The following is a 26,647-nucleotide window of genomic DNA, read 5'->3' on the forward strand; positions in this document are numbered from 1 at the left end:
GTCCTCAACCGCTCAACCATTGATTCAGCCACTGCATTCACTTCCGGTTGCAGCTCCAATGACCCAAACATTGCTAAACACGCCACAGGATCAGTTTCGCCATCTTGTGAGGATTTCCTCAGGTTTACAGAAGGGAAGTATGATGCGACTCGAATGTTTCCTTTGGATTTGAAGATGGGAACAATGTGCTCCTTAATGTAATCTTCTGTAACTCTTGTAGGGACCTTCACAATGGCCATGTTCCTTAGAGAAACTTCTTCAGGCAATTGTTGCACAACTTTAACGACATTTTCCAAGCTTTTAATTAGCTTATCCGCATCATAGATATCTTCAAAATTCCTGATCAAGCAGTTAAATTGCTTAGAAACAAATCAGCAAACCAAAAAATGTCATGAACATACAACAAAACAACCCTAACCTTTCATCACCAGGTTTGCTTCCTCTTATATCAGGAAGTACTAGGGTTGCTCCAAGATGCTTTGCCACCATTACAGCATCAGTGATCTAAACAAGAGAACAATTTTTAACCACAAAAAAACATGTTTTAAAGATTGGAAACTAATAAAGAAGACCAGAGTATTGATATACCTGAGAGATATGGTACTCAGGACCATTGGTTAGTGAGAATGTAACATACCCTTTCGATGATACAGCTTCATCTGCAACAATCAAGTCCTTTGATTTGTCAATATAGTCCAGAATCAATAATGCAAAACAAAAAAATAAGAAACTGCAAAAGACACAAACCGGATAGTAATGTTGGCCAACAAGGATTAAGATCAGTGTTATCCTCCATCCAAGGTCCTTTACTATTGCCTTCAACGGTTCCGACAAGACCATCTTTCACAGCGACTTTAGATCCTTCAAATTCAATATCTTGTGCATCTCCCTGAGCTTTCTCCTGTAAAAAAAAAAAAAAAAAGACTTTGAGTTAAGAAGAAGCTACAGAAGAAAAGAAAAGGTTGAACCTTTTTCACTATTAGTTTACACCAAAAGAGATGAAATCAATCATGTCCTAATGACCCGCTGGAAAAAAACTGTTGACTCTCTAATTTAGGTATCTTATGATCAAAATGCAATCTAACATTTGATCTAAAAATGGAAAGTTTTGGTTTTGATGCATAAATCAAGCAAAAAAAAAAATTCACTTGAACTAATTGTATTAGATCTGCTTTTAAAACGCATGTAAGAAGAGAAGCATCAACACAAACAATGAAGAAGAGAAATCAAACAGAACACACTTGAACTCAGCTGAAATGAGTATCAACATTAGAACAAAAGAGAAAAAAACTGTCGGCAAAGAAGTTTAATAACCTGAAGAGAATCAAAGTAATCTCGATGAAGCATCTGTCCAAGCATCACAAACATGGTAATGGTGAGAATACCAGCAACTACTTGCCTCAAATCAAAACCCATATTTCTTTACCCCTTCTCTCTCTTACAAAAAACAGAGGATTCTGACTAGTAGATGAGTTAAAATATAGAGAGAGGAAGAGAAGAAAAAGAGACTCCAACAAAGAGAGGTGTTGTGTTGTGTTGTGTCGTGGGGCAGATAGAGACAATCTATCTTCCTCAAATATGAAATCTCAGTTTCTCTTTTGGATTTTTTTTTTCTTTTTCTTTTTTTCAATAAATGTTTGTCGAAAAAGATCACTCCTTTTGAGTTTTGAGGGAGTGTTATTGTCAGTGTTGATTGCTGAAGTTGAAGTCTTTTACGCTATCTTACACATTAACACAGCCACCGACACTTCTGCCGTGAATCTTGGTATACACTTTAACCGGTGGTTTCACTAAACCGGTCAAACTAATACGACATTTCTTAATTTTTTTTTTCTTCTTAAAAACATGTTGTGACTCTTTTGCTTTTATTAATCTTTTCACTTTTATATAGAAAAGATGAGAGTCAAAAAATTAATTGTGACTGTTAAATCATTTATGTAACTTCAAAGTCAGAAATTGTTTAGCATTTTACATTTTTGTTAATTAATTTCGTAAATCATTTTTAGGGTTATGTTACCAACTATGTGGTTGATGGAAACAAAAAAAATCTTTAAATCACGGACTCATCACTAGTCGTATTAAAAAGAGGGAGTCGGTAACGATGCATAATGTACTTTCTATATCATTGATGATAAAGTAAGAATATACTACTAAAATTCCCTTTTATATAAGATAAGAGTAATTACTTAACAAACAAATTATAAGCAAATGATAAAGGAAGGGATTACAGATAGGTTTGAAACACATTTTAAACATATCACTTGTTTGACATGAGACTAATTGAGTAATTACATTACTGTAAACTTTGAGTCAAAAGTAACTGTAATGATGCATATAGCTTTAATTTCGTTAGAGGCCACGTACGAGTTCATGCTCAACTTTTGCTAATCACATATTGTACTAATCGTTTCAGTTTCAGTTTCAACGTACCACATCATCATCAGGCCTGGACTTCAGGTTAGTATTTGAGTTGAACAACCATTAGAGTATTTTAAAATTTTGGTTAATTTAAAATCGATATTTTTCTTTCATATTGTTATTTTTTTATATCTGAATGGAATCCGAAAATATTCAAAATATCTAAAAATTCAGTATTTAATCGAATAAAAAGGTAGAATGAGTGGGAACGGAAATTTTACCGTGTAGTTTGAATTGGTTATTTTGTATCCAAATCTAATATGCAAATATAGGTTGAAAATAGTGGGTTTACCTGTTACGTTCCAAGTATATTTGGATGCCTGTTACGTTCCAAGTATATTTGGATGCCTGTTACGTTCTTGGGTACTAAGTCTAACCGATCCGAACTAATAATATAAAAGTAGTTGAAACAAATGTGTTCACTGTTCAGGCCTAATAGTAACCACTAGTCATGTCTCCATATATAATTATGTTTTCATAATTAAAAAAGCCGGTTTAATTTACACAGAGAAAAATTTGGTGGAACATCAGGAAAAACACATGCTGATCGATGACAATGATTATAATTCATGCATGACTCTTCCTTCTGTGTTTTCTTTTTGTTTATTCCTTATCTTCTAAGTTTGTGAGGTGGTCACAATGAACACTTGATTGATTGTTGAATGGTAGCGTAACAGTCTACTACACCGCTTCATAACTTTTTGATGCAACTCTCTTTTTTTTTTTTTTTTACCTAATGCACTTATGCACACGTCAATACTCCTTACCCAATCATATACTGACGCACTGTTGTTGTAGTATGATTTTGTAAACACTTATAGGCAAACACACAAAAATGTGTAGTGAATAATAATAACTCCAACAAATAAATAATGAACGAAGTCCTATTTTCAAGCTACATTTTCTGAGAGTTTTTTTTGGTTTAAAAAAAAAAAAAAAAAAAGAAGATTTGTTGGTCATGATGATTGTGTGTAGTGAAGTGTGAAGATGAACTCCATATTATAAAAATACAATAACCGGGGGCAATTTCCGGTTTTTTAATTTTGTTTCGTTTTACATCGATACGGTTCCGAGTCTCCGGTTTTGTTCTATTCGAAGTTTTTTTTTTGTTTATCTTGATCTCGTCAAAGACAAAGCAGAGTCCTTTTCTTCTCTATCTCTCTCTCTCTCAGAGCAAACCAAAAAATGCAACTCCAAACCCAATCCTTCGCTCTCACTCTTCTCCCATCTCCTAATTTCGCCAAACCCACCGAGAGACGCGAATTCATCTCTCTAAAACGAGACCCATTTCGTCCAATTTCGCTCCGATGCTCTGTTTCAACGGCTTCCGCTACTCCGTTGACGACGACCTCCGCTTCGACGACTCACAAGCCCTTTCCGGCGGAGGTATCGAGGAGTATCATGGAGCTTTCATCAGTTGGAACTCTATCCACTTTGACCCACGACGGCTGGCCTCTTGGCGTTGGAGTTCGCTTTGCCGTTGACCAAGATGGCACTCCTGTTCTTTGCCTCAACCGCACTTTCACTCCTGACAAGAGGTCTGCTCTTCATGTTCAGGTCCGTCTTCTTCTTTCTTACTCAATTCCTTCGTTGAAAAATTTGCAAAGTTTACTCCTTTCTTAAGAATTTGGTTATTGTTTCTTTTGATCGTATCCTTTTTTTGATTATCTGTTTATGGAATCAGTTAGAGCAATGTGGATTGAGGACTCCTCAGTGTACGATACAAGGTAGTATTAGTCGACCTGGAGACGATACTGTTCAAAAGGTATGAGCTTTTTTACTCAAATCTCTTACTCCAAAGTACACATCATTAGTCTTGGAGTATTACCTAAGTGTGCATTGTTTATGATTGTACTTTGTTTGGGCGATAAGGTTTCTTGATTGATCTGTTAATGTGTCTCGTCCTTGCTACTACTATTCTGTAGATACTTCTTAGGGTAAAAAAGAAGACTTCCATGTATATTCATTTTAGATTATAGCTTAGACGTTAGCTATTTTCTCTATTCATATAGTGTTTTCTATTGGTATTTTTAAGGAGCTATGGAGTGTGTTGTTTTAAGATAGTGGTGTTGGTTTTTGACTTTTCGGTAGCCTCTTGGAGATGTTTGTGGAAACCAGTTTGGCTATTTCTCATAACACTGATTGTACGATTCTAGGTTTACTTTCCTCTTCATGTGCTTTTAGTTGAACTGAATCGAAGTCACCATGTTTGATATAGCGTCTTAATGCCATATGGAGGAAAAAGTTTGGGGAAGAAGTTGAGGAGGATAGTTTATATGTTGTTGCAGTTGACCGTGTACTCCAAATGGAAGACTTCATGGAGGTAGAAATCGCAAGTTCTTTCAGTTTCTTTTGACAATTAACTCTCTCTTATGTCTCTTAACAAAGAACATGTTCATCTCATGAATACTCTGATAACGTCTTAAATCGTTTACAGGACGGAATCTGGGTGGCGTCATCAGATTATAAAAATGCAAGTCCTGATCCTCTTCGGGATGTTGCAGAAGACATTGTCAACCAGATCAACACTTACAACATGGAAGATATTTTTCGTTTCTGCAACGTATACGTGGATCTGGACTTTGTGGTTAGTAACTTAGTATATTCAGCATGCTATGCAAATACTCTAAAGGAATGTTCAATCGCAGGAGCAAAGCTACTAGTTTCACTTGTTATTCAGGATTATCATTCATTTTTCTATTCACACCAGGTTTCAGAAACAAAGATGATATGGATGGATAGGCTTGGATTCGACCTCCGAGTATGGTCTCCACGAGGTGTATATGATGTGAGGATTCCATTTCCGATGGAAGTAACAGATGAAAAGGGAGCAAAATCATCCTTTAATGGAATGTCACAGCTTGCTTGGGAAGTAGAGAAAAGCTATTGTCCTGCAGATTTCAACAAGGTTAAACTACTTAAGCAAGTAGTGGGATCATCACTCAAGGGAGCACAGTAACGGTATTGACTTCTTTTTGTTGTTGTCCACATTATCATTCTTTGTTTACCAGTTTATGCCACAACTGGGCATTGGCTCTCTGTTGTATCTCTTGGATATCTGTTCTGAGTAAATAGGGCATGCACCAAACATGATGTAAGATTTTGTCCAATAGGAGATATGATTATGCGATAGTTCAATTATCTTTGAATAGTTTTGAAAAAGGTCGTGTACACTTAATTTATGCCCAAATAATACATTCGTTATGAAGAGAAAAGTAGATAATTAAAGAATAATATAATATTACATTAAGGTTTACGATTCAACACACAGACAAAAGAGCATAATATTTCTCTATCAAATATTTTGTAGACGACTTTATTTTCACAACGATTATTGCAATGGCTGCATTTGTCGCGAGTAAGACGGTTATTGAGAAGAATATCAATCTTTAACTGATGAAATATGATTGTTTTACCAGGCATCATATACATGATCTTATCTCCAAGTAAACATTTAATATGCAGTATGACATTGCAATCCTTGCACATATAAATCCCTTTATTCGGATCAGCTTCTTTTTCACAGACATCACACAAATACTGACCCTTTACTTTCTTATCATAAGAAAAAATGAGAAAATGTTCATCATGCTTGTACCTTAGCTTATTAGGTAATGTTGCGCATTTAAAACACATGACAAAACCACATTCTCCACAGTTTAGACGATGGCGTCTAAGTTTATTGCAAATCGAACAACTTTGTGTAGTTTGAGGGTCAGATGTAAGAAACAAGGGATGTGGATGACATCGACGATCACATGTCTCGGATAAAGAAGCACAACGTACGTCTAGTATGAAATCGCACCTCCCCTCACAACACAAGTATACGAACCCATTGCTTTCACGCTTACAAGCTTTACATATGAATGAATCCTCTATATCATCCACTTGTAGCCTAAGGGGATGGATGAGGATGCGTCGCATGTTGTTTCTTACGAGAAAGATGGGCACATTCTTGATGGAGGGTAAAATCACATTGCATGCAGCTGTAAATAATTTCATCACAGATAGCAAGTGTGCATGCTTGACAACGTTTGTTCTCGTCAAATTTTCTATTGGTCTCATCGTCGAGTCTCATATGATGATTTTGATGACTGAAATGTTGTATAATTCCATCACTTATCTCATCGAACGACTTAGTAATATCTTCTTCATATGGATCTTCTTGTTGTCCATCAAGTTCTTTTCCATCCCATACATCTTTTCTGGTTGCACATTTAGAATGAACACCATAACTGCAACCTTTGACGCAATAATATCTTCCATAATTTGTGTCTATCTTTCCACGACACACTCCACACAACCATTTTTCAGGAGTTAGCGAAGAAGTGAAAGAGAGGCGGTGTTCATGACGTGATATTCTTATGATGGATGGCAAGTAAGCACAAGTTTTATGGGCTACAAAATCACATTGACGACATGAATACATCATAGAACTAGTATTACTCAAACCACAAATGTCACAAATCAATAATGAGCTTGTTCGAGGAAAACAAAAGAGGGTAGGCTCAGGCCCGGCCCTTCACCCATTCTGATGAAACATTCGTATTGGGCCTCAACATTTCGAAGCCCATTTTACAGGAATTTTTTTTCAAAAAAAATAATAATAAGGCCTCAAAACCCCCCCAAAACTAGTAAAAAGGCCTCATCATTTTTTAAAATGTCCAATAATAAGCTCCAAAAAAATCCAAAAATTAGTTAAAAGGCTACATAATTTAAAAAATATTACATAATTAATAAAATAGATTTTAAAATTAGAAAAAATTTATCAAAATTAGCAAAAAAAAATTTCCATAATTAGCAAAAAAGTCTCAAAATCAAAAAAGTTAATAAATAAAAATTTGTGAAAGTCCCATATAGCTAGCAAAACAAATATCAGCTAATATTATTTTTTAAAAAGAAAAAAACCTTAAACTTTTTTCTTTTTTCGTATTGGGCCTCGGATTTCACCGGACCGGCACTGGGTAGGCTCATGCCTTTTTGGATGGTCTATTGCAAGGAGTGGTGGCTCTCTAGCACAAAATAGACACATAGTAAAATCGCATATAGAGCAATCGTAAACCCAATAAAAATCATCTGAACAACATAAGCATATCTTACTCGAATAATTAGCTTGAAGTCGGAGAGAATGTTTTGGATGATGCGGGTGATTTTGTATCAGCTCCATACACTCTTTGTGGTAGTAGGTTAAAGCAATTGGAAATTCGCCAAGACATTCTTTGCAGGAATAAAATAAAGTACCGACCAAAGGTTTCTCACAAATCTGGCATGAGACCTCGTCATATGTACCGTCTTTGCTGTTGCACAAATCTAAGGAACAGATGTGTGACAAAGATGATAATGTAGACTTGTCGGCATTGGGAAGAGTTGGTGACTCTCTGAAATGTATCCATCGAAACTCGTCTTCCTTGTTTTTAAAATTTGCATAAGGGCATAAGAGAAGAGGATGAACAGATTGCTGCTTTGACTCACAATTCATGGCTGAACGGAACACGGAGGATATGAAATTTATGATGGATATAAAGATGATTAATTTGAGAGTATTGGTACGTCTTCATATATATATATATATATATATGAATTAAGAATGCTAACGTTTCTTTGTTTGTAATACATTCTAAAATTCCTTACGCAACCAATGCTATATACTTTATGCGTTTCCCTTTGCATTTTTCTAATATTACTTTACTTGTCGATATTGAAACAGTTACAGTGTAGTAGCTAGTATTCTTTATTCTTTTTTTTTTTCGTACACCATTTCTTTAAAATAAAGTCAACTTTACTTGATCAACAAAGCATATGAGAAGTCTTTCTTGCTTGATTAGAAAGCGTAGACTTGTCTTGACATGTTATACTACTAGTGACATAAATATCGAATATCGTATGGCAACACGAGCTAGACACGTGAAAAACGTATTTGAGCCATACCTAGAAGAGCCCAGTAGGCCGAGTACAAGTCTGAGAATCACGTAGGTTCGTCTCTGAGAATCAGATAAGAATCGTATCCTTTTATTGATATTTGGTTATGGAATCAGTATCAGTTAGGTTATGGAGACGATACTGTTCCAAAGGTAGGTATGATTTTGTAATGAATCTCTCACTCTAACTATCCTGTACAATCCTCTTATGGTAAAAAGAAGACTTGCATTTATATTCACTACAAGAAATCATAGTATTAATAGCATTATAATATAGCGTTTTGTGATCTTTTGCTATAGTTGATATACCTTTTAGTTTTAGATAGCGTTTGTTAGAGTGCAAACGCTGTGTTTCGTTGGTCTGATTTTTATTTTTGGAAAAGCTTCTTGGAAATGTAATATACATAGCACTGGTATATTTAAAAACGCTATTGACATAGTTAACGCGGAAAAATAATTCATTTGCCCGCTAAGTATTTGGATTAAAAAACCTTAAAAAATTGAAAGGGCTAAGAAATTTTTGTTCTCCCCATCAATCCATGGTTTCACTTAAGTTTATTTTTCTCACTATCTCTCTGTTTATGTTCTCAAAAAGTTTTCCACCTCTTGTTTACTCTTTCATTACCAATTCACGAGATTTAGAATCAGGTTTCTCCCCCCTAATTTTGTATGGAGTTTAAAAAAAAAAAATTGTCATTTATTTGTTTTCGTTTGTTTTCTTTGAAAGGGGCATGAGAAATTGAATCGACAAGGTTCATGGTGGCTAGATTAATGGATCTAGACAGAGCAACTAAGACGTTTGGTTTCTTGTTTTATTGAATCGATTTAGCATCTCGTTATGTTGTTCAAATGATGTATTTGTTACGGATCTGTTGTTGCGGACTTCTTACCCTAATGATCCTATTTACTTTGGTGAACCTTAGGTGCGTACAACTGTAGATCTATTTACGGATCTATTTTTTTTGGGGGAAAGACGACAATCACTAGTATTCTTCTTCCTTCTTCGAGAGTTTCATCTCTAAGGTACTATTTCTCTATGCAACTGATTTCCGTGTTTGGTGAGCTCAACGGTGAGCTCGCTCTCCTCCATGTCGCCAAAGTGTTCGCTGTTCGGTACTAACATGGAAAAGTGATGTCTGTCTCAACAAGCTAGTCTCTAGCGAAGTTATTTGTGACCACAAAAGGTTTTATGACGCCGTTGGTTTGAAGTAAGAAGACATGGGTTGAGTGAAGCCCGATAATTTGAAGTGATTACAAGTCAAGATGAAGATGGAAACATATAAAAGTTTGTAAAAAGTTGTTGCTTGCGCTTATTTGAACTTACGTCTGTTTGTGACAATTAATAAAGTGTTTTGATATATACCGTCTCTAAAATAATTCTAGAATTCTATTATATATCGAATAAAATTAGTATAAAATAATAAATAGAGACAATTACATTTATTAAATATAACAATTCCATTTTAATATACTAATAACAAAAAAAAATGCTATTATAAAATATTAAATTGCAGACGAATAAACGTTATTGTATACGATAATATAATAGCAGAATAAAAAAACGCTATCTAAAGTGTCTGACCTACAATGACGGGAGCAGATATAGCGTTTGTCAAAACGCTATAGTATCGATAGATAGCGTTATTCAGACGCTATTAAAACTCAATATTCTTGTAGTAATTCATTTTAGAATATAGCTTAGATGCTAGCCATTTTCACTATTCCCATAGTGATTTCTACTTTTTTTTTTTTTTTCTCATTTTCACTATTCCCATAGTGCTTTTTCTCTGAACAGTGTTGTTAACAATGAGAAGAATATATTGCGAGTCAGATGATCATTGAGAAGAATAGCAAACTCATTAATAATGGGAGAAAGTCATACTTTTGAGCAGTATTGGATCTGAAAAGTCACTAATCACGTCGCCATATTATCAATCTACGATGATATATGACATCATGCTTGCTATGACTAAGCATCCTCTTAAGAAGGTACAAACCATTCCCATGTCTAAAGAATTATGATGTGAACTAGTTTAGCCTCCATATGCTAATGAAATTGATCTTTTGGCTTGCCACATTCATGGTAACCTAGAATAACCATCAATCATGATGCTTAATACATTGTTTACGGATATCTTGTCTTTAAGACGTCTTCCCCTTAGCTTAGGCACAAACTTAACTTGCTTTGAGAACAATGGCATGTGCAATGTGTTCAAGGAGGAGGGTAAAAATAATCAAATTGGCAGTGTAAGTCATTAGCCCCTAAATAAGAAGTGGATTTCCGGATTCTTAAATTAAATTCAAGGATTTACATTTGGATTATTTTAGATATTTTGTAATCGAGTAGAGGAAGAGATCTATAAGTAAACCTTACTAATCTTATATTTCTTTCGTGCTTATCATTTACTTTGATGTATTTACTTTCTTATACTGGTGTCGATGCATCCCTTATTTACTCAAGTTCAACTAATTGGCTTATATCTGCCTTTTAACATATATATAAAAAAAAAAAAAAAGCAGGTTTTAAAGGAATCATAACTTTCATTATAGAGAAAGGAATAGCCGGATATGTGATTCATCCATCAATCTTGTTTAACAAATGTTGTCAAAAAAAATATATATATATATATATATATATATATTCATCTAGAATCATTATATAACGTAACTTAAATCAAAGAGTGAAGTTTTAAAATCCATTTCTGATTGTGGTGGCTTTGCAGATCCATTTCTGATTGGACAACCTAGGAATGCAGGGAAATCTCCATTCTCTCAAGATAAAAATATCTGTTTAAACTAAATCACTTTTTCACTGCCTAAAAAAAAGACTATAATTATATATAAATTAAATATTTTATTGGCAAAAAGAGAGTGTAATTATAAATCTTAAATCCAACCACATAAATAAAAATAAAAATTATAATAAGTAAAAATACTAAAATCTAAGTGAAGGTAATGCATCAAATTCTAAATTTTTTATTTAATTATTACAAAAAATAATAATAATAATAATTTGAAAAATATTTCGTAATGTAGTGCGGATTATCTAGCTATAATAATATAATACTATAAAAACGTGGTCGAAAGTGGTAAACTAGAAAGGCAACAAGTAGCCAAGGAAAAAACAAAAAAGATAGAAAACGTATGGTAGCTATTACTTATTAGGACGGTCCCTACTATTCAACATGCATGATTGAGTAAGAAAGAAAATGATTGAAATCGTAATGGAACTAAAACATATATGGTTGACTGTTCAGAGAATCTATACAAGTTTGATCTTTGGAAACATCGTAAGATTATTGGAAGAAACATAATTGTTTGGGCATAGCTTTTTGGGAGTGAGTTAAGCCTATTACTAATATTGTATCACTCGTTAATATAAGAAATGGATTAATCAGTATGAAGGGTGGAGATGGATACCAACACTTACTCCACCAATTCTTCTTCATGTTCTTCTTCTTTTGCGACATGATGTCGCTGACATTCGTACACAAACTAATAGCAGGACCCGCATATACATTGGTTCAAGATATAAAAAGAGTAAAAAAAAATAAAAATAACAAATAGAAGAATTATTACGAAGGTTAGATTGCTTTTTGAATTTTTTTTTTTTTGAAGAATTATTAAGAAAGTTCTATTATTATATTTTTATTTTGAGAAAGAGATATCTGTAAAGATTGGATAAGAGGATTGTGTTTTGCAACAACTCAGTGTACTGTTTCACATTGAAGACAACTCACACCTCTATAAATAAAGTAGCCTCCCTCAAAAAACATAACATATTGAAAAAGCTCTCATTTTTTATTATTTTCTTGAAGTAGTACTGCGAGAAATGGATTCAAGGTTCTTCTTCTCACAAATTCATCTAATTCACATCATATATGCATGATTGTACATGCTGATTTGAAATTGATGTGAGCATATATTTATATATGTATTTGTCTATACATGCGATCGATGCAGGTATACTGGGAAGAGTGAAAATGAAATGAATAACGACGATGAAGAGACACGAAGTAAATACCCATTTGTGTTTTAAGTATGAGTGGAGGAGATGGAGATAATAGTTACTCCTCCAATTCTCTTCTTCAGGTTCTTTTCATCTTCTACATATTTCTTTTTTTTCTTTCGTAAGGCTTATTCATTCACAAACTAATACTTCAATATTTACATATATATATATATATATATATATATATATATATTCTATACTCAAACTATTTACACTGCAATACACTTGAACGCGCGCTAATTTCGTTATCTATGCTTACATATGATACCAAATATTTGCAAAGTCTCCTAACAAAATCACTCATCATTCATTTCTAAATAATTAGTATGACACTGGTTTGGGCCATTCCAAGTTATATAGAGAAAAAAAGTTTTTTTTAATTAATTTGTCTCTTTCTTTGTTTTTTTTTTCAGAGAAGAGTTTTATCAATGACCAAGCCAATCCTGGTTAAAAACACCAAAGAAATGATGACAAACTTGGACTTTCCTAAATGTATTAAAGTAGCCGATTTGGGCTGTTCTTCAGGACAAAACACGTTCTTGGTGATATCTGAGATCGTTAACACAATCAATTTGTTATGTCAAGAATGGAACCAAAACCCACCAGAGATAGATTGTTGTCTGAACGATCTCCCTGGTAATGATTTCAACACGACCTTCACGTTCATAACTTTCTTCAACGATAAGCTCACAAGCAAAATACCATGCTTTGTCTCTGGAGTCCCTGGTTCCTTTTACTCAAGGCTTTTCCCACGCAAGAGTCTCCATTTCATTCATTCAAATTACAGTATTCATTACCTCTCCAAGGTCTTTAATTATAAGTACTTTGTTATAACTTTCCACTTAATTATAGAAAAATAATTTAATCATAATAGTACACAGATTATGACACTGAAAATGTTGACTTGTAAGGTTCCCGACGGACTGGAGAAGAAGAGAGTCTACATAACAAGTTCAAGTCCTCTAAGTGAATACAAGGCTTACTTGAATCAATTCCAAAGAGATTTTACGACGTTTCTAAGGATGCGCTCTGAAGAGGTGGTATCTAATGGACGCATGGTTCTCACATTAATCGGCAGAAGGACTCTTGAGGATCCACTGTACAGAGATTGTTGTCATTGTTTGACATTGTTATCCAATTCTCTGTGCGACCTTGCCTTCGAGGTAAGGAAGTCATTAGATATTCACATTAATTTGTTGAAAATAATTGTAAATATGTAAACAGATGGTTTCAGTAATTCAGTTTTGTCATGATTTTGTTTATAGGGTCTTGTGAGTGCATCAAAGGTGAATTCGTTCAACATGCCGTTTTATGATCCCAACGAAGAAGAAGTGAAAGAAATTATTGAAAATGAAGGATCGTTCAAAATAAACGACTTGGAGACACATGTTTTTGATCTCGGTCATAGTAACGAAGATTTTAGCTTCCAATCACATAGAGCTCAAGCAGGGAAAAAAGAAGCTAATTGCATAAGAGCAGTGAGTGAAACGATGCTCGTAGCTCACTTTGGAGATGCCATTAATATCGATACATTGTTTGAGAAATATGCACATCATGTGTCGCAGCATGCTAGCTGCAAGAACAAAACGTCTGTCAGTTTAGTCATTTCATTGATTAGGAATTAAATTTTATTATGTATAGTAGTCTATGCTCGAGTTGAAACAGTTAACACATCAACAAAATAAATTTCTTGTGAAGTGACCTTAGTGCAGTAACAGAAAGTAAGTCCATTTGTAGAAAGCACCATCATCAAGGATCGAGTCCCGCTTCCTACGAATGTAGGAATTTGGCTAAAAGGTCGACCAGTTGTGACCCAATGGTTGACAAAAAAAAAAAAAAAATTCTTAATTAATGAAAAATCTTTAAATTACAATTAATTATATTATTTCCAATCTACTCCCGAATTTCTAGAGTTTTGTCTTAGAAGGGTTTGACCTATAATCAAAATATTTGATTTGAGCGTCGCTCTAGACATCAATATTTTTTATCTTAAAAAAACACTTAATTATGTAAGTTTTGATAAAATAAGAGTATAATTATTATCAAAAATCTTTTTTCATATGTGTGAAAATTTAGAAAATGGATTATTAAAGATTCGAACGACTATTGTATTCCATAAAATGATGTCGTTTTAATTTCTTGACAACGATTATGGAAATGGATGAAAAATGTCTCTAGCAAAGTTCATTCATAAAGATAAAGCAAAAGAAGACAAAAGAATATAAATAACTTTATTCGTACTAAAAATATGAAAAGAAATGTTACGTTCAAGTTTTAAGCCAAATCATATAGTAGAATAATTCTTTTTGTACCACCATTCATATATACAAAATAAAGAGCATAATTTTATTGTATCAGATATTTTGTAGACTACTTTATTAGTACAACGATTGTGGCAACACCTGCATATGTTGCGAGTAAGACGATTATTGGGAAGAACGTTAACATCTAGTTCACGGAATATGAATTCTCTCCTAGGCATCATATACATGTCCTCTCTAACTCCAAGTAAACATTCAATATGCAATGTGACGTCGCACTCATTGCAAGTATAAATTCCATTCTTTGGATTTGCTTCTTTTTCACAAACATCACACACATAATTACCACTCGCGTCTTTATCATAAGCAAATATGAGAAAATGTTGATCATGCTTGCACCTCAATTTAGTTGGCAATTTGGCGCAACCAAAACACAAAACAAAAGTACATTCTCCACAATTTAGACGCATATCTCCCAATTTTTGGCAAATCCAACAGTATTGCAAAGTTTCAGGGTTAAATGTAAGATAAACGGGGTGTGGATGATGTGGATTATCCAATGCCTCAGTTATAGAAGCGCAACACACGTCTAACATGTAATCACACTCTCTTTCACAACACAAGTATCCAAAACCATTGCTTCTACGATCACAAGCTTCACATGTGAACCAACCGTCTGGATGATCCACTTGTAGACTAAGGGGATGGGGATGTGTCGCATGTTGTTTCTTACGAGGAAGATGTGCACATTCTTGATGGAGAACAAAATCACATTGCATGCAATTGTAAATAATACCATCACAAATAGGAAGTGTGCATGCTTGACAACATTTGTTCTCGTCAAATGTTCTATCAGTCACCACATTAAGTCTCATATGATGGTTTTGATGACTGAAATGTTGTATGATTCCATCACTTATCTCATTATAAGACTTAACAACTTCTTCATATGCATCTTCTGGTGTTTCCTCAAGTTCTTTTCCATCCCATACATCTTTCCGTGTTGCACATTTAGAATGAACCCCATAATTGCAACCCTTCACGCAAGAATACCTTCCATAATCTATTTCTACCTTTCCACGACACACTCCACACCACCATTTGCCTGGAGTAGGTGAAGAAGTGAAAGAGAGGCGGTGTTTATGACGCGAAATTTTTATGACAGATGGCAAGTAGACACAGTCTATGTGGGTTAGAAAATCACATTGAGTGCATGAATACATCAAAAACCTGTGATCGCTCAACGCACAAACATCACAAATCAATGAGCCTTTTCTAGGAAAGTAGAAGAGGGTATGCTTATGCTTTTTTGGATGGTCTATTGCAAGGAGTGGTGGATTTTGCAAACAAGGTTGACATATAATAAAATCGCATAAAGAGCAGCTGTAAATCGAAGCACTAAAATTTGAACAAAAGCATAGCTTATCATTACCACTCCATTCTGGATAATGAACAAATCGAAGATAATGTTTAGGATGATATGGGTGCTTTAATATCGGCTTGATACACTCTTTGTGAAAACCAATGGCATGTAACGATGAAAATTTGTAAAGACATTCTTTGCAAGAATAAAATGGGGTGTCAATTATGGGATTCGTGCAAATCCCGCATGAGAAGGTTTCGTATGTATCCTCTATTTTGTTGCACCAATCTAATGGACGGAAGTGAGGTGAGGATAATTGTGAAGACTTGTCGTACTCGGCGTCAGAATGAATTGGTGACTCTCCGAAATGTATCAATTGAAACTCCTCTTCATTGTTGGTATATCGCGCGAAAGGGCAAAAGGGAAGGGGAGAAGCATATAGCTGTTTTGACGCGTAATCCATAGTTGAAAAGGAAACAAAAAGGAAATTAAATTTTATAATGGAGAAATGCTTAGAGACTTTTGGTACGCCCTACAGTTAATGTTTATAATATATATAGAGTTTTTTGGTAACAACAAGTACAAACATTTGGTTCTTTGTGATATATTCTAATACTCCTCACGGAGAAATACTTACCCAATATTCTACTTTAAATATGTTTCCCTTGTCATTTCTATCAAGTTTCTAACGTTACTTACCCGAAGAAAAAGGTTACTGTATGTATACTCTATTTGTTGTTCTTTTCCATATTCTCATCAAGCAAGACTTCTATTTTCCATATTGATCAAAGATGCAAAACAGAAGTCTTGCTTGATGAGAAAACGAAGAGTCGAAGACTTTGTCTTGACATGTTAGTTATTCTCTTAACACTTTACCCTTTCGATAATTCATTTTTACTAGCTAGTGACAGTTAATTTTATCTTATCTCCGTTGATCTCCTCTCAATAATTAAGAAGAAGAAAATTTTTGGTATATCAATCAAACTCTAATTAAAATAACAACCTTTAAAAACTTTTCTAGGACATGATATGGGTGTGGCGCTATCAGATTATATAAATGCAAGCCCTGATCTTCTTCGAGATGTTGCTGAAGGTACATTGTCAACCATATTAACACTGATAACATATAGAAGATATTTCCCGTTTCTGCAAATAAAGATATATACGTGGATCTGGACTTTGTGGGCAGTGCTTAAACTATGTATGTTTAATCTAAGTTAACATCTCCAGTATTTTACCAATCTCATGATCAAAACTACTATACTTTAATTTCACTTCAGATTATTTACATCTAGAAATATATGTTTATTCAGAAGTCATAACTTTTGCCCAAAACAAAAATATATATCAAAGAAGTCATAACTATACTTTGTTCATGACAGGTTTCAAAACAATTGTCCGAGAGAGAAAAAAAAATTGTTTACAAGGGTCACAATAATTTTTCATATCGTAAAAATTGTAAGAATATTTATGAATAAATAAGAATATCGTAAAAAGTATATGTTTTAGAAATGTAACAAAGAGTCATTCATATTTTGTAACCATGTTATTAATATTTTGTGTGGTACAATATTAAGTACATTTTTCAATTAAAAAAATATATATCAACGAGATATACCATTAAAACAAGTCAATTTTCAATATTCATTATAGAGAAACATTTTTTTAATGGTTACGGTCACAATGAAAAAGAAATTAAAAATATTACTTAAAAATCCATAAACAAAAAGATGAGATATATTCTTTTTTGATCTACCAATATTCGAGCAAAATCATCAAAACATTCGATTTCAATATACAATTGTGAATGAAAAAAGGGAGGAAAATTAAAAAAAAATTATAGACTACAGATAGAATATAAATAATTAGGTTGCACACATTTTTTTTTTTTTGGCAATCTAACTTTCTATTGAAAAAGTCCACAACAGGCAAAGTTAAAGTACAACTTTAGGCCCGTTACAAGCTCCAATACACTAGAGATAATGATTGAAAAATAAACAAACATGTGTAAGCAACATGTCAACATCCAAGCAGTTCTGTGTTTCATCGCAAGAAGGTCTTCACCGACTTAGGGCTTGTTGGTTTATCTGTCTCTAGCGACAGAAATCAGCGACAGCGATAGAAAGTTGTTTGTTTGTCTGTCGATCATCGACCAGTTGCAGTGACTGTAATTTTCAGTCACTAAAATTTTCAACGATCAGTCGCTAAAACTAGTCGCTGGATGCAGCGACAAGCAAACAAATAACGACCAGAAAAAATAAAAATTGATATATATATAAATATGATCTAAATTAAAGTTAATTAAATAAAAATATAACTACATATAGTTATTAAAATTAAACTAAATCTAACTAAATAAAATAACAAATTAATTTGAATATATTTAAATAAATTTCTAAAAAATCAGTTATAAAAAATTAAATTTAACTATATTAAAATGAATAAATTAAAAATAAAAATTTAAATTAATTATTTGATAATATGTAAATATGTTTTAAATTTATTTTTATGGATATATATAATTTATATTTTGAATAAAAATAAAAATTATCAAAAATTAAATTTTATTAATTTTAAATATATATATATATATAGTAATTAGTCGCGACGACAGGCAAACGAACAACCCAGCGACAATCGCAACAGTCGCTAGCGATAGACAAACGAACAACATACGCTGTCGCTGGTCGCTGTCGCTGGATCCTACGACGGGCAAACGAACAAGGCCTTAGTTCCGGTCACCGTAATCCTTATTCGCCAGCCAGATTTCCAAAATCTTTCCACAGCTTTTACGGATCGAGCCTTCTATTGTACCACTAGCCTCTTGCTAATAGTCACCAGAAGAAATTAGTTGGATTTTTCTTTGTTTACCGGAGTGAAATCTCAGTTGACTGAAAGGAAATATTCTTCGGAGAACTATCAAAACTCGACTGGAACTCCAAATTTTCATACTCCAATTCCTTCAAACTGCATCATCTTGAGACTAATCGACCAACGAGAACCATCACTCATAACTCTTCATCTATGGAAGAGTGAGGAATTACCATCAACTGGACGAAAAATCAAGTGCGTAGTACATAAAAAACCAATAATCTCTCGGATTTTGAACACCTCTTTAGTGAAAAGTGTTGCCATGAAGACAGCAAAAGGCTTCAAAAATCGACAAAGGTCGGAGTTTATACCGACAAGATGTCGGAAACTAAAGTCCGGAAAACACCAGAACCTAAACCAACAAGAAGTTGGAGAACTCCATTTTATTTGAAGAAAACAAAAAACTGAGTTTCTCTCTCTGAAAGATCTGGAGAGAGTTAAGAGAGAGAAAACTTTGTTCGAGCTGTATATAGGTTGAACTCATTTATATAAAGTCTTTTAATGTTACTTAGCTTCTTGACAAGGAAAAATGCTACATGTATACAGATTCTGTTTCTGCACTAATCTTTTTGAAAGTTGGATAAGGAATGCAAAAACCCTGTTCTGCACAAATCTTTTTCGTTGTTATCTACAACGAAGAAAGTTTGAGACTCGCCGATCCTAATAATGGAAAAACATGGTTCATGCTTAAGACAAATTATTTATGGATTAATCTTGAGTTGTCTCTTGTGTTAACTATGACCTAACCTTTCTTTACTGCAAATGAACCATGGCTCTAATTCAGAGAAACAAAACATAAAACAAGCTTAAAACAATGTTCTTTATGAAAATGGAGGAGGAACTCTGCTCATTTTAAACAAAGCACAAAAAGAGTCACTAAATTCGCTTCTGACTTCACATCCAGAGTCAAGTAAGCCCAAAGCCGTACAGTAACATCAGTTAGACAAGATATAGTTGCATTGGATCAGTAGACTCCATTGAAAAATGCTAGGCTCTTAGGAACTCCTGGCTCTGTTCCTGAACGTCGGAAGATGATCTTACCTCAACTTGGTAGGTGAAACACTTCTCTATTCGAGAGCCTTGGCTTTCTCTTTACTGATTGTCCCTGCATAAGGCCACGCCAGAGCTGGGAATGTCTATATGTTTGCTCAACTAACCTACATTGTAATGGCGTGCCTATCTTCAAATGTTAAATTAGCTGTCAACTCAACAACTGACAAAATGGATGCGCTTTGTTCATCAGCCAAAGTAAGAACAGAGCTGATTGACATGGGAAATGCTGAATGACACCGATGTGATAGATCATGAGAGCAACATTCCATGTCCATGCAGTGAAACGAAGTTCATGAAAGGCCTCTGGAAGTTATCATGTTATGATCTAATGTAATGTTATGTTATATCAAGCTAACATAGCAAATGGAGTTTCATTAGGATAAATCGATCATGAGAGTAACATCCCATGTCCATGCAGTGACACGAACCTGATGAGAGGCCTCTGGATGTTATCATGTTATGATCTAATGTAATGTTATGTTATTTTCTATAGCAATTGGGGTTTCATCGGGATGAATCGATCAGAATGATGAAAATGAATCCCACAAAGTGATGTGTCAACGCCGTAATAAGATAAATAAATGGCAAACCAAACTCCTACAGAATCAAAACAATCATCAAAAACCACACTGCGAATGCATGTAGCAAAGCTAATAGGAACTGAAACATGTTATGTTGATGAGGTCACACTATATGCATCCATCACATGACAAAGAAGCAATGCTAATGCTTAAAAATGTCGAGAATGAAAATGGATGCAATGCGGACTGCCAGCAACATGCATCCTATTCGTGCAGTTGTTGCGAGATAAAGAAGAGAGTACGTCCCCCTTCAAGGCCTACTGATATGTCAGAGCTCCTTGGGCTCCATTTGCATTCGGAGAAGGATAGAAAGAATAGCCGCCACCTTCCTTTCTCTTCCCATATGGATTCTTTGAATATGTATCATTGGGTTAAGAAGAAACAAAGAGAAAAGAAAAAAAAGAACTGGGCATATTGGAATATAAAAACAAGTAGAGAGAGTGAGTATGTAAAGGATATTGGATCCTCATGCCAACTGAACCAGAACTTGGAATGACAGCACCTTGCAAATTATGATGAACATTTGTGGCACTATTGACATCCTGCAAGTCCAGATAGAACAATTTAACAATATGCTAGAAGAATATTGTCTGGCAAGTATACCCACAGATGGTGAAGGTTTCAGAATTAACCTCGAATTCAATAAAGCAAACTGTATGCCTTTCTTGTCTCAGAATCTTCATTTGTTTGAAACCAGGTTGCCTGCAAAATGAAAGTACAACTTACCACATAAATCTTAACAACACACTGATACAAAAGAGCAAAGATCTCAAGGAAAGCAATGGACAGGAGGAGTGTCACTAAAGCAAACAGATACTCACGCGCTCAAGAGGCTTCTCAATTCTTCTTCGTTTATATTCTCCCCAAGATTACCAATAAATAGGGTATTGCAAGGTGGATTATCCTTAATATTCTGCAATTGAAAAAATAGAAAACAGCATGAGACATATATCAGTTAGATATACATCAAACTGGGAACAAATTTTATCAAACAATCAGAAACTTCAGTACACAATGCATTAAATTAGGTCACAACTATTGTTCCACAACACAATTGCCAGAGGTATAGCATGTGAGCTAATCAGAATGAACTTCGAGTTTGTAAATATTAGGCAAGGATAGGCAAGTACAACATGGATTCCGGGTAGATTATAGCAAAAACTATAAATAAAATGATGAAAAAATAGCAGCTTTACCTGGACAGGCACATATGAACTAGGAGCTGCTATAGGTGCGGGCGCAGGCATTGGTACAGGGGGAGCATGATAACCTGCATAAGGATCATATGGTGGAGGTGCAGGTGCCATATACCTGAACCAAATTTTATCTTGTTGTCAACTAAGCAATTTAACAGAAAAAAGTGTCCCAAATACACATCGTTCAGTTTCTACACGGCATCTGAAATACGAAAGAGAAGAAAAGGCCTCACCCATGAGGAGGTCCCCACACTGGAGGAGGTGGAGGGTGGAAAGGAGATGGACTATACACAGAATGTGTGCAATCACCTCCAGTTCGTAGGCGCTTACTTTGATCATAAGCATTTGACTCCCCAACAATTCCTACACAATAACAAATCGAGTTCAAAGGTGAGAATATTACCAATGGAAGTAAGAAACAAGATAAAAGGGGAGAACGTAATGAGATCCTCATATAAATGCACAAAAACTGAATCAAACATTGTTTCAGTAACATGACCGATGCTAAGATAGAGCTAACCTCTTTTAACAAAGAGATTCTTCTTGGCCATCTCTGTATGTATCACAGACTTCGAGTCAGCATCAAACACCATATGCTACATGGCAAAAAAAAAAAAACAATATAAGTCACAAAGTGAAAAGGCAAAAAAGGAGTTGAGTCAATCAATGATAAGAAGCAGAGAGACCTGAAGGGTATCTTTGGCTGCCATTGCAAACTGAGCAGTGGAGAAAAGAGCAAAACCCATAGGCTTTTCTCCCTTGAAATTCACCTGAGAAGCCTCGTAACCAGGCAACCACCTTAAGAGATTCAGAAGCTCTCTCTCTTTTACATCATCAGGAAGCCCTGCTATGAAGATTGTTCGAAGCTGAAACAACAGATTCAAAATCAGAAAACTCCAACTACATAACTGCTAAGAACTTTCTCGACAGCACATCACAAGAATCACCGATATGTAGAGAGAGAAAGAGAGAGGGAGAGGGAGAGAGGGAGAGAGTTGTAACCTCGTCATAAGGAGGACGATTATGGTTGTCAACTAAAACAGGAGGAGGAGGATGATGGTGATGGACGGGCGGGGGATGTGGTGGAGCAGCTGAGGAGACTGCGGCGGGCGGAGGCGGTGCCCCTGCCGGTGGCCATTGCTGGTGGTAAGGGTGGATTCCGGTGCCGGCCATGAGATCGAAACCCTAATTAACGAGATATAGAGAGAGAGAGATTCTAAATATTTTTCTGCGGAGAGAAGAATCGACGACGGCGCATAGTTGGCAAACTTATTTTAAGTCACATGCTCCGCACGTGCAACTTTTNTTTTTTTTTTTTTTTTTTTTTCTGTATTTTTAGTTGGCAAAAATATATTTTTGGGACTCACTCACACGGCAAACCATATCAAGGACCTTTACACTCGATTAGGCTTGCGAGTTTCGATTCTTCGGGTCAGTTCAGTTAAGTTTCCCGTTTTATTTGGGTTTTCTAAAATTTGTCGAATTTAACTGAAAAATGTTTGGTTAGTTTAGTTAACTATTTTACCATCAATATAAAGTAAATTCGGGTAAAGCGGTACGATTCGGTTACAAGGTCCGATGATTTGGATAAAATTAATTACAAAAAAAATGAGATTCTTTTTTGAATACAACACAAACAACGCTTTGGCCATAAAATGCATATACATATACAGTAGAACCTCTATAAATTAATATTTAATAAATTAATAATCTCTACAAATTAATAAATTTCTCCGGTCCTAAATTAGGACTAATGTAATTTTGGACATTATTCGATAAAATAATAAATTAATTATTTTTTTAAAAGTCCTATGTAAAAATATGGTCCCATCAATATCATAAATTAATAATCAAATAAACTAGTATATATATATATAAGAATATTTAGTGAAATATGAATATATTGTTGTTTGTTTGTTCTTGAATTTGCATTCTTGTTGGAGAGCATCTCTAATCTTTCTGACTGCATCAAAAACTTCTGGTGTTGTCTTCTCAAATCGCATCCAAAAATTGTAGAGAGTTCTTGACGCGATAATTGCTTCCTGATGTGTAACTGGTTTTAAAGGTATCGTCATATCTTCTTCAACTTCATCATCACCTTGAAAAGTAGTAGCATCAATTTCTTCTAAACTCTAAATTTCTGATAAATCCTCTTTATAAATTAATATTTTCTTAACTTATCGATAAAGTAATAATTATTAATTTATTGATAAATTAAAATCTCTATAAATTAATAAAATTTTGTGATCCCGACTTTATTAATTTATAGAGGTTCTATTGTATAACAACGGTAGTCCGTAGAGAACGATACGAGTGTTATGGAGAGAAATGATGGTGATTGGAAGAGCTAGAGAGAATAAAAAGTCAAAACCGTCGACAACGATTTAGATGCGAAAATATATGTCAATTAGAAAGAAACTTAAAATATCACCACCGATAGGTTTTTTAAAAAAGAAAACCTTTCAAGCGCCCATTAAAATATGAACAGCATAATCCAAAATCCAATTAATATAGCATATCGTAACCTGATTTTTGTTTTTTTTATATAGTTACTTGCTACATTATTAATGCTTATCAACTGCATTTAAACTTTTTTTAATTCTGCTTTTAACAACTCCTTCTCCGGAAGAGGTGAACAAAAAAAACCTAATGTATGATCATGCTGCCGTTAGCAATGTGTCAAGACCAAAACCAAAACAAATTAGCAATGTGAAGTGTGCGAACCTAATATTAATAATAAATTAGCTATTTTAAGTCATATTGTTGTATTAACTAATTAAACCAAATCCCCTAGGGGCCAAATTATATAAAATACACAAGACCAAGACGAAAAACAAAGAAAAAACATGGTTAACGTGTGACAACACAGAGCCACACAAGTGCTTCCAAAAACGCCGCGAGTGTCTCCCACACTCATTCTTTGAGCGCGTTAGATACCTATATCCTCGATATTGTTGTCTCTCCTCTTTTTCTTCACAATCTCTTCTCTTCTTCTAACGAAGCTTCTTCTTCCTTCTCCTCCTCTTGATTCTTCATTTGATCTTTTCCAACGACGACGACGATTCAAACTACAAACCCTAGACGAAGACAAACTCATCAAATATAATAAACATCCGATTCCTCTCTGCTGAAAATCAAAAAAAAAAAAAAAAAAAATGAAACCGATTCAATCGCCTCTTCCTGGAGTGAAGAACCGTTTACGCAAACGTCCTGACTTAAGCTTACCACTCCCACAACGTGACGTCGCTCTCGCCGTACCTCTCCCTCTCCCACCTCCCTCTTCCTCTTCCTCCGCTCCGGCGTCTTCATCCGCCATCTCAACAAACATCTCCGCCGCCAGAAGCTTATCCGAGCTAGAACGCGTAAACAGAATCGGAAGCGGAGCCGGAGGAACGGTTTACAAAGTAATCCACCGTCCTTCATCGCTCCCTTTCGCTCTCAAAGTGATATACGGGAACCACGAAGACACCGTGAGACGCCAGATCTGTAGAGAGATCGAGATCTTGCGGAGTGTGGATCACCCAAACGTTGTGAAATGTCACAACATGTTTGATCACAACGGCGAGATCCAGGTTTTGCTTGAGTTCATGGATCAAGGATCTCTCGAAGGAGCGCATGTGTGGCAAGAACATGGGTTAGCTGATCTCTCTCATCAGGTTCTTAGTGGATTAGCTTACCTTCACCGCCGTCACATCGTTCACCGTGATATCAAACCTTCGAATCTTCTTATAAACTCGGCCAAGAATGTGAAAATTGCTGATTTTGGAGTGAGCCGGATCTTGGCTCAAACCATGGATCCTTGTAACTCCTCTGTTGGAACTATTGCTTATATGAGTCCTGAGAGGATCAACACTGATTTGAACCATGGCCGTTACGATGGTTACGCTGGAGATGTGTGGAGTTTAGGTGTTAGCATCTTGGAGTTTTACTTGGGGAGGTTTCCTTTTGCTGTGAGTAGGCAAGGTGATTGGGCGAGTCTAATGTGTGCTATTTGTATGTCTCAGCCACCTGAAGCTCCGGCCACTGCGTCTCAGGAGTTTCGTAACTTTGTTTCTTGTTGCTTACAGAGTGATCCTCCTAAGAGATGGTCTGCTCAACAGCTTTTGCAGCATCCCTTCATTCTTAAATCAACCGGTGGTCCTAATCTCCGTCAAATGTTGCCGCCGCCTCGTCCTCAATAACTTTTCTTTGTTTTCAAAATTTTTCACATATTTTTCCTGACAATTTTTTGCATGCCCCTCAAAGGAAGTTAATGCAAAGAGTAGAACAATGTGGTATGTGTGAATTGGGGTATGGTTCGTCAGGGGGAATGAAACTCAAGTTTGTGTTCAGGGTTTTATTGAGTCTCTTTATTATGCTGTTCAACCTTGATTTTTGTCTTTTGGGTAATGGAAGAATACTTGTGGATTTGCCTGTGGTTGTTGTTCATATCAGGAAGTAAATTGGACTATGGAGGATCTTCCATTTGTTAATTCTCTCATTAACAAAGCTTCTTTTATTGCCCTTTATTTATGCTTCTTCTAGTTTCTGTCTTGTGAATCATAATAAAGACTACTGCTTTCTTTTTTGCTTTGCCATTTATACTCTTAATAATTGCGGTAATAGTTGAAAAGCTTTTTTAGTAGTACCTTTTTGATTGATCATATATGATGATCTTTTTTACCAGTTTCCACTTTTGGTGTGATCTTACTCTCTTCAACGGGTATGCAAATGCGATTATTCGTTTCATGAACTAATTGTAGTATCTTTGTAACGTTTAACTTATATCAGTACAGATATGGGATCAGAAGATAAACCTCTGTAGCAAGCGCGACGAGGAACCTGTTAGGTAATCAATTGGTCTCGACTTCCAACTACGTCAGTCCTCTCCGCTGGGCTGCTTCCTTCTCTGCAGGTTATTTGCTGGTTAGTTCACCTGAGTTCTTTATGCATTCAAGCTTGCATAGGAGGCTAAGTTAAATGCGGCTCATAACA

The 26,647-nt window shown here is 35.0% G+C and overlaps 6 protein-coding genes, 1 long non-coding RNA gene and 1 pseudogene across 9 annotated transcripts in view; 4 read left to right on the forward strand and 4 right to left on the reverse strand.

Moving 5' to 3' along the window:
• Window positions 1–1,674, reverse strand: part of LOC104786164 — a gene marked incomplete in the record, with an annotated part of 3,351 nt that extends 1,677 nt beyond the window's left edge. The window contains 4 exon segments of the mRNA XM_019227256.1: window positions 420–504; window positions 589–659; window positions 748–901; window positions 1,315–1,674. Coding sequence (XP_019082801.1) covers window positions 420–504; window positions 589–659; window positions 748–901; window positions 1,315–1,416 — 412 coding nt within the window.
• Window positions 3,546–5,567, forward strand: LOC104786217 (glutamyl-tRNA reductase-binding protein, chloroplastic). Its single transcript, XM_010511578.2, has 5 exons — window positions 3,546–3,975; window positions 4,103–4,183; window positions 4,637–4,741; window positions 4,856–5,005; window positions 5,129–5,567. The coding sequence occupies exons 1-5, from the start codon at window positions 3,604–3,606 to the stop codon at window positions 5,375–5,377; spliced, it is 957 nt and encodes a 318-aa protein (XP_010509880.1). The 5' UTR covers window positions 3,546–3,603; the 3' UTR covers window positions 5,378–5,567.
• On the reverse strand, window positions 6,222–8,008 carry LOC104786225. Of its 3 annotated transcripts, none has more exons than XM_010511587.2 (2): window positions 7,519–8,008; window positions 6,222–6,816 (listed from the first exon to the last, which is right to left on the reverse strand). In XM_010511587.2, exons 1-2 carry the CDS (start codon window positions 7,895–7,897, stop codon window positions 6,314–6,316), a joined length of 882 nt encoding a protein of 293 aa, XP_010509889.1. In that variant the 5' UTR covers window positions 7,898–8,008; the 3' UTR covers window positions 6,222–6,313. The 3 variants fall into 3 exon arrangements, 1 of the variants encoding a protein (XP_010509889.1); XR_767465.2 differs by having other exon boundaries at window positions 6,738–6,816; window positions 7,327–8,008; XR_767467.1 differs by lacking the exon at window positions 6,222–6,816 and adding an exon at window positions 7,274–7,430.
• LOC104786240 lies at window positions 8,311–9,696 on the forward strand. Its single transcript, XR_767468.1, has 2 exons — window positions 8,311–8,489; window positions 9,260–9,696. It is a non-coding gene; the product is annotated as an uncharacterized LOC104786240 (long non-coding RNA).
• Window positions 12,128–14,034, forward strand: LOC104786247 (annotated as a pseudogene).
• LOC104786257 lies at window positions 14,615–16,479 on the reverse strand. The gene has a single exon (XM_019241425.1). The coding sequence runs from the start codon at window positions 16,433–16,435 to the stop codon at window positions 14,633–14,635; it is 1,803 nt and encodes a 600-aa protein (XP_019096970.1). The 5' UTR covers window positions 16,436–16,479; the 3' UTR covers window positions 14,615–14,632.
• On the reverse strand, window positions 20,399–22,924 carry LOC104786269 (U1 small nuclear ribonucleoprotein A). Its single transcript, XM_010511630.2, has 9 exons — window positions 22,676–22,924; window positions 22,360–22,539; window positions 22,194–22,269; window positions 21,907–22,036; window positions 21,674–21,788; window positions 21,299–21,390; window positions 21,110–21,179; window positions 20,937–21,019; window positions 20,399–20,837 (listed from the first exon to the last, which is right to left on the reverse strand). Exons 1-9 carry the CDS (start codon window positions 22,844–22,846, stop codon window positions 20,735–20,737), a joined length of 1,020 nt encoding a protein of 339 aa, XP_010509932.1. The 5' UTR covers window positions 22,847–22,924; the 3' UTR covers window positions 20,399–20,734.
• LOC104786276 (mitogen-activated protein kinase kinase 5-like) lies at window positions 24,538–26,238 on the forward strand. The gene has a single exon (XM_010511641.2). It carries the CDS (start codon window positions 24,829–24,831, stop codon window positions 25,852–25,854), a length of 1,026 nt encoding a protein of 341 aa, XP_010509943.1. The 5' UTR covers window positions 24,538–24,828; the 3' UTR covers window positions 25,855–26,238.

This window comes from Camelina sativa, chromosome 1, assembly GCF_000633955.1.
Source record: "Camelina sativa cultivar DH55 chromosome 1, Cs, whole genome shotgun sequence".
NCBI classification, from domain to species: Eukaryota; Viridiplantae; Streptophyta; class Magnoliopsida; order Brassicales; family Brassicaceae; genus Camelina; species Camelina sativa.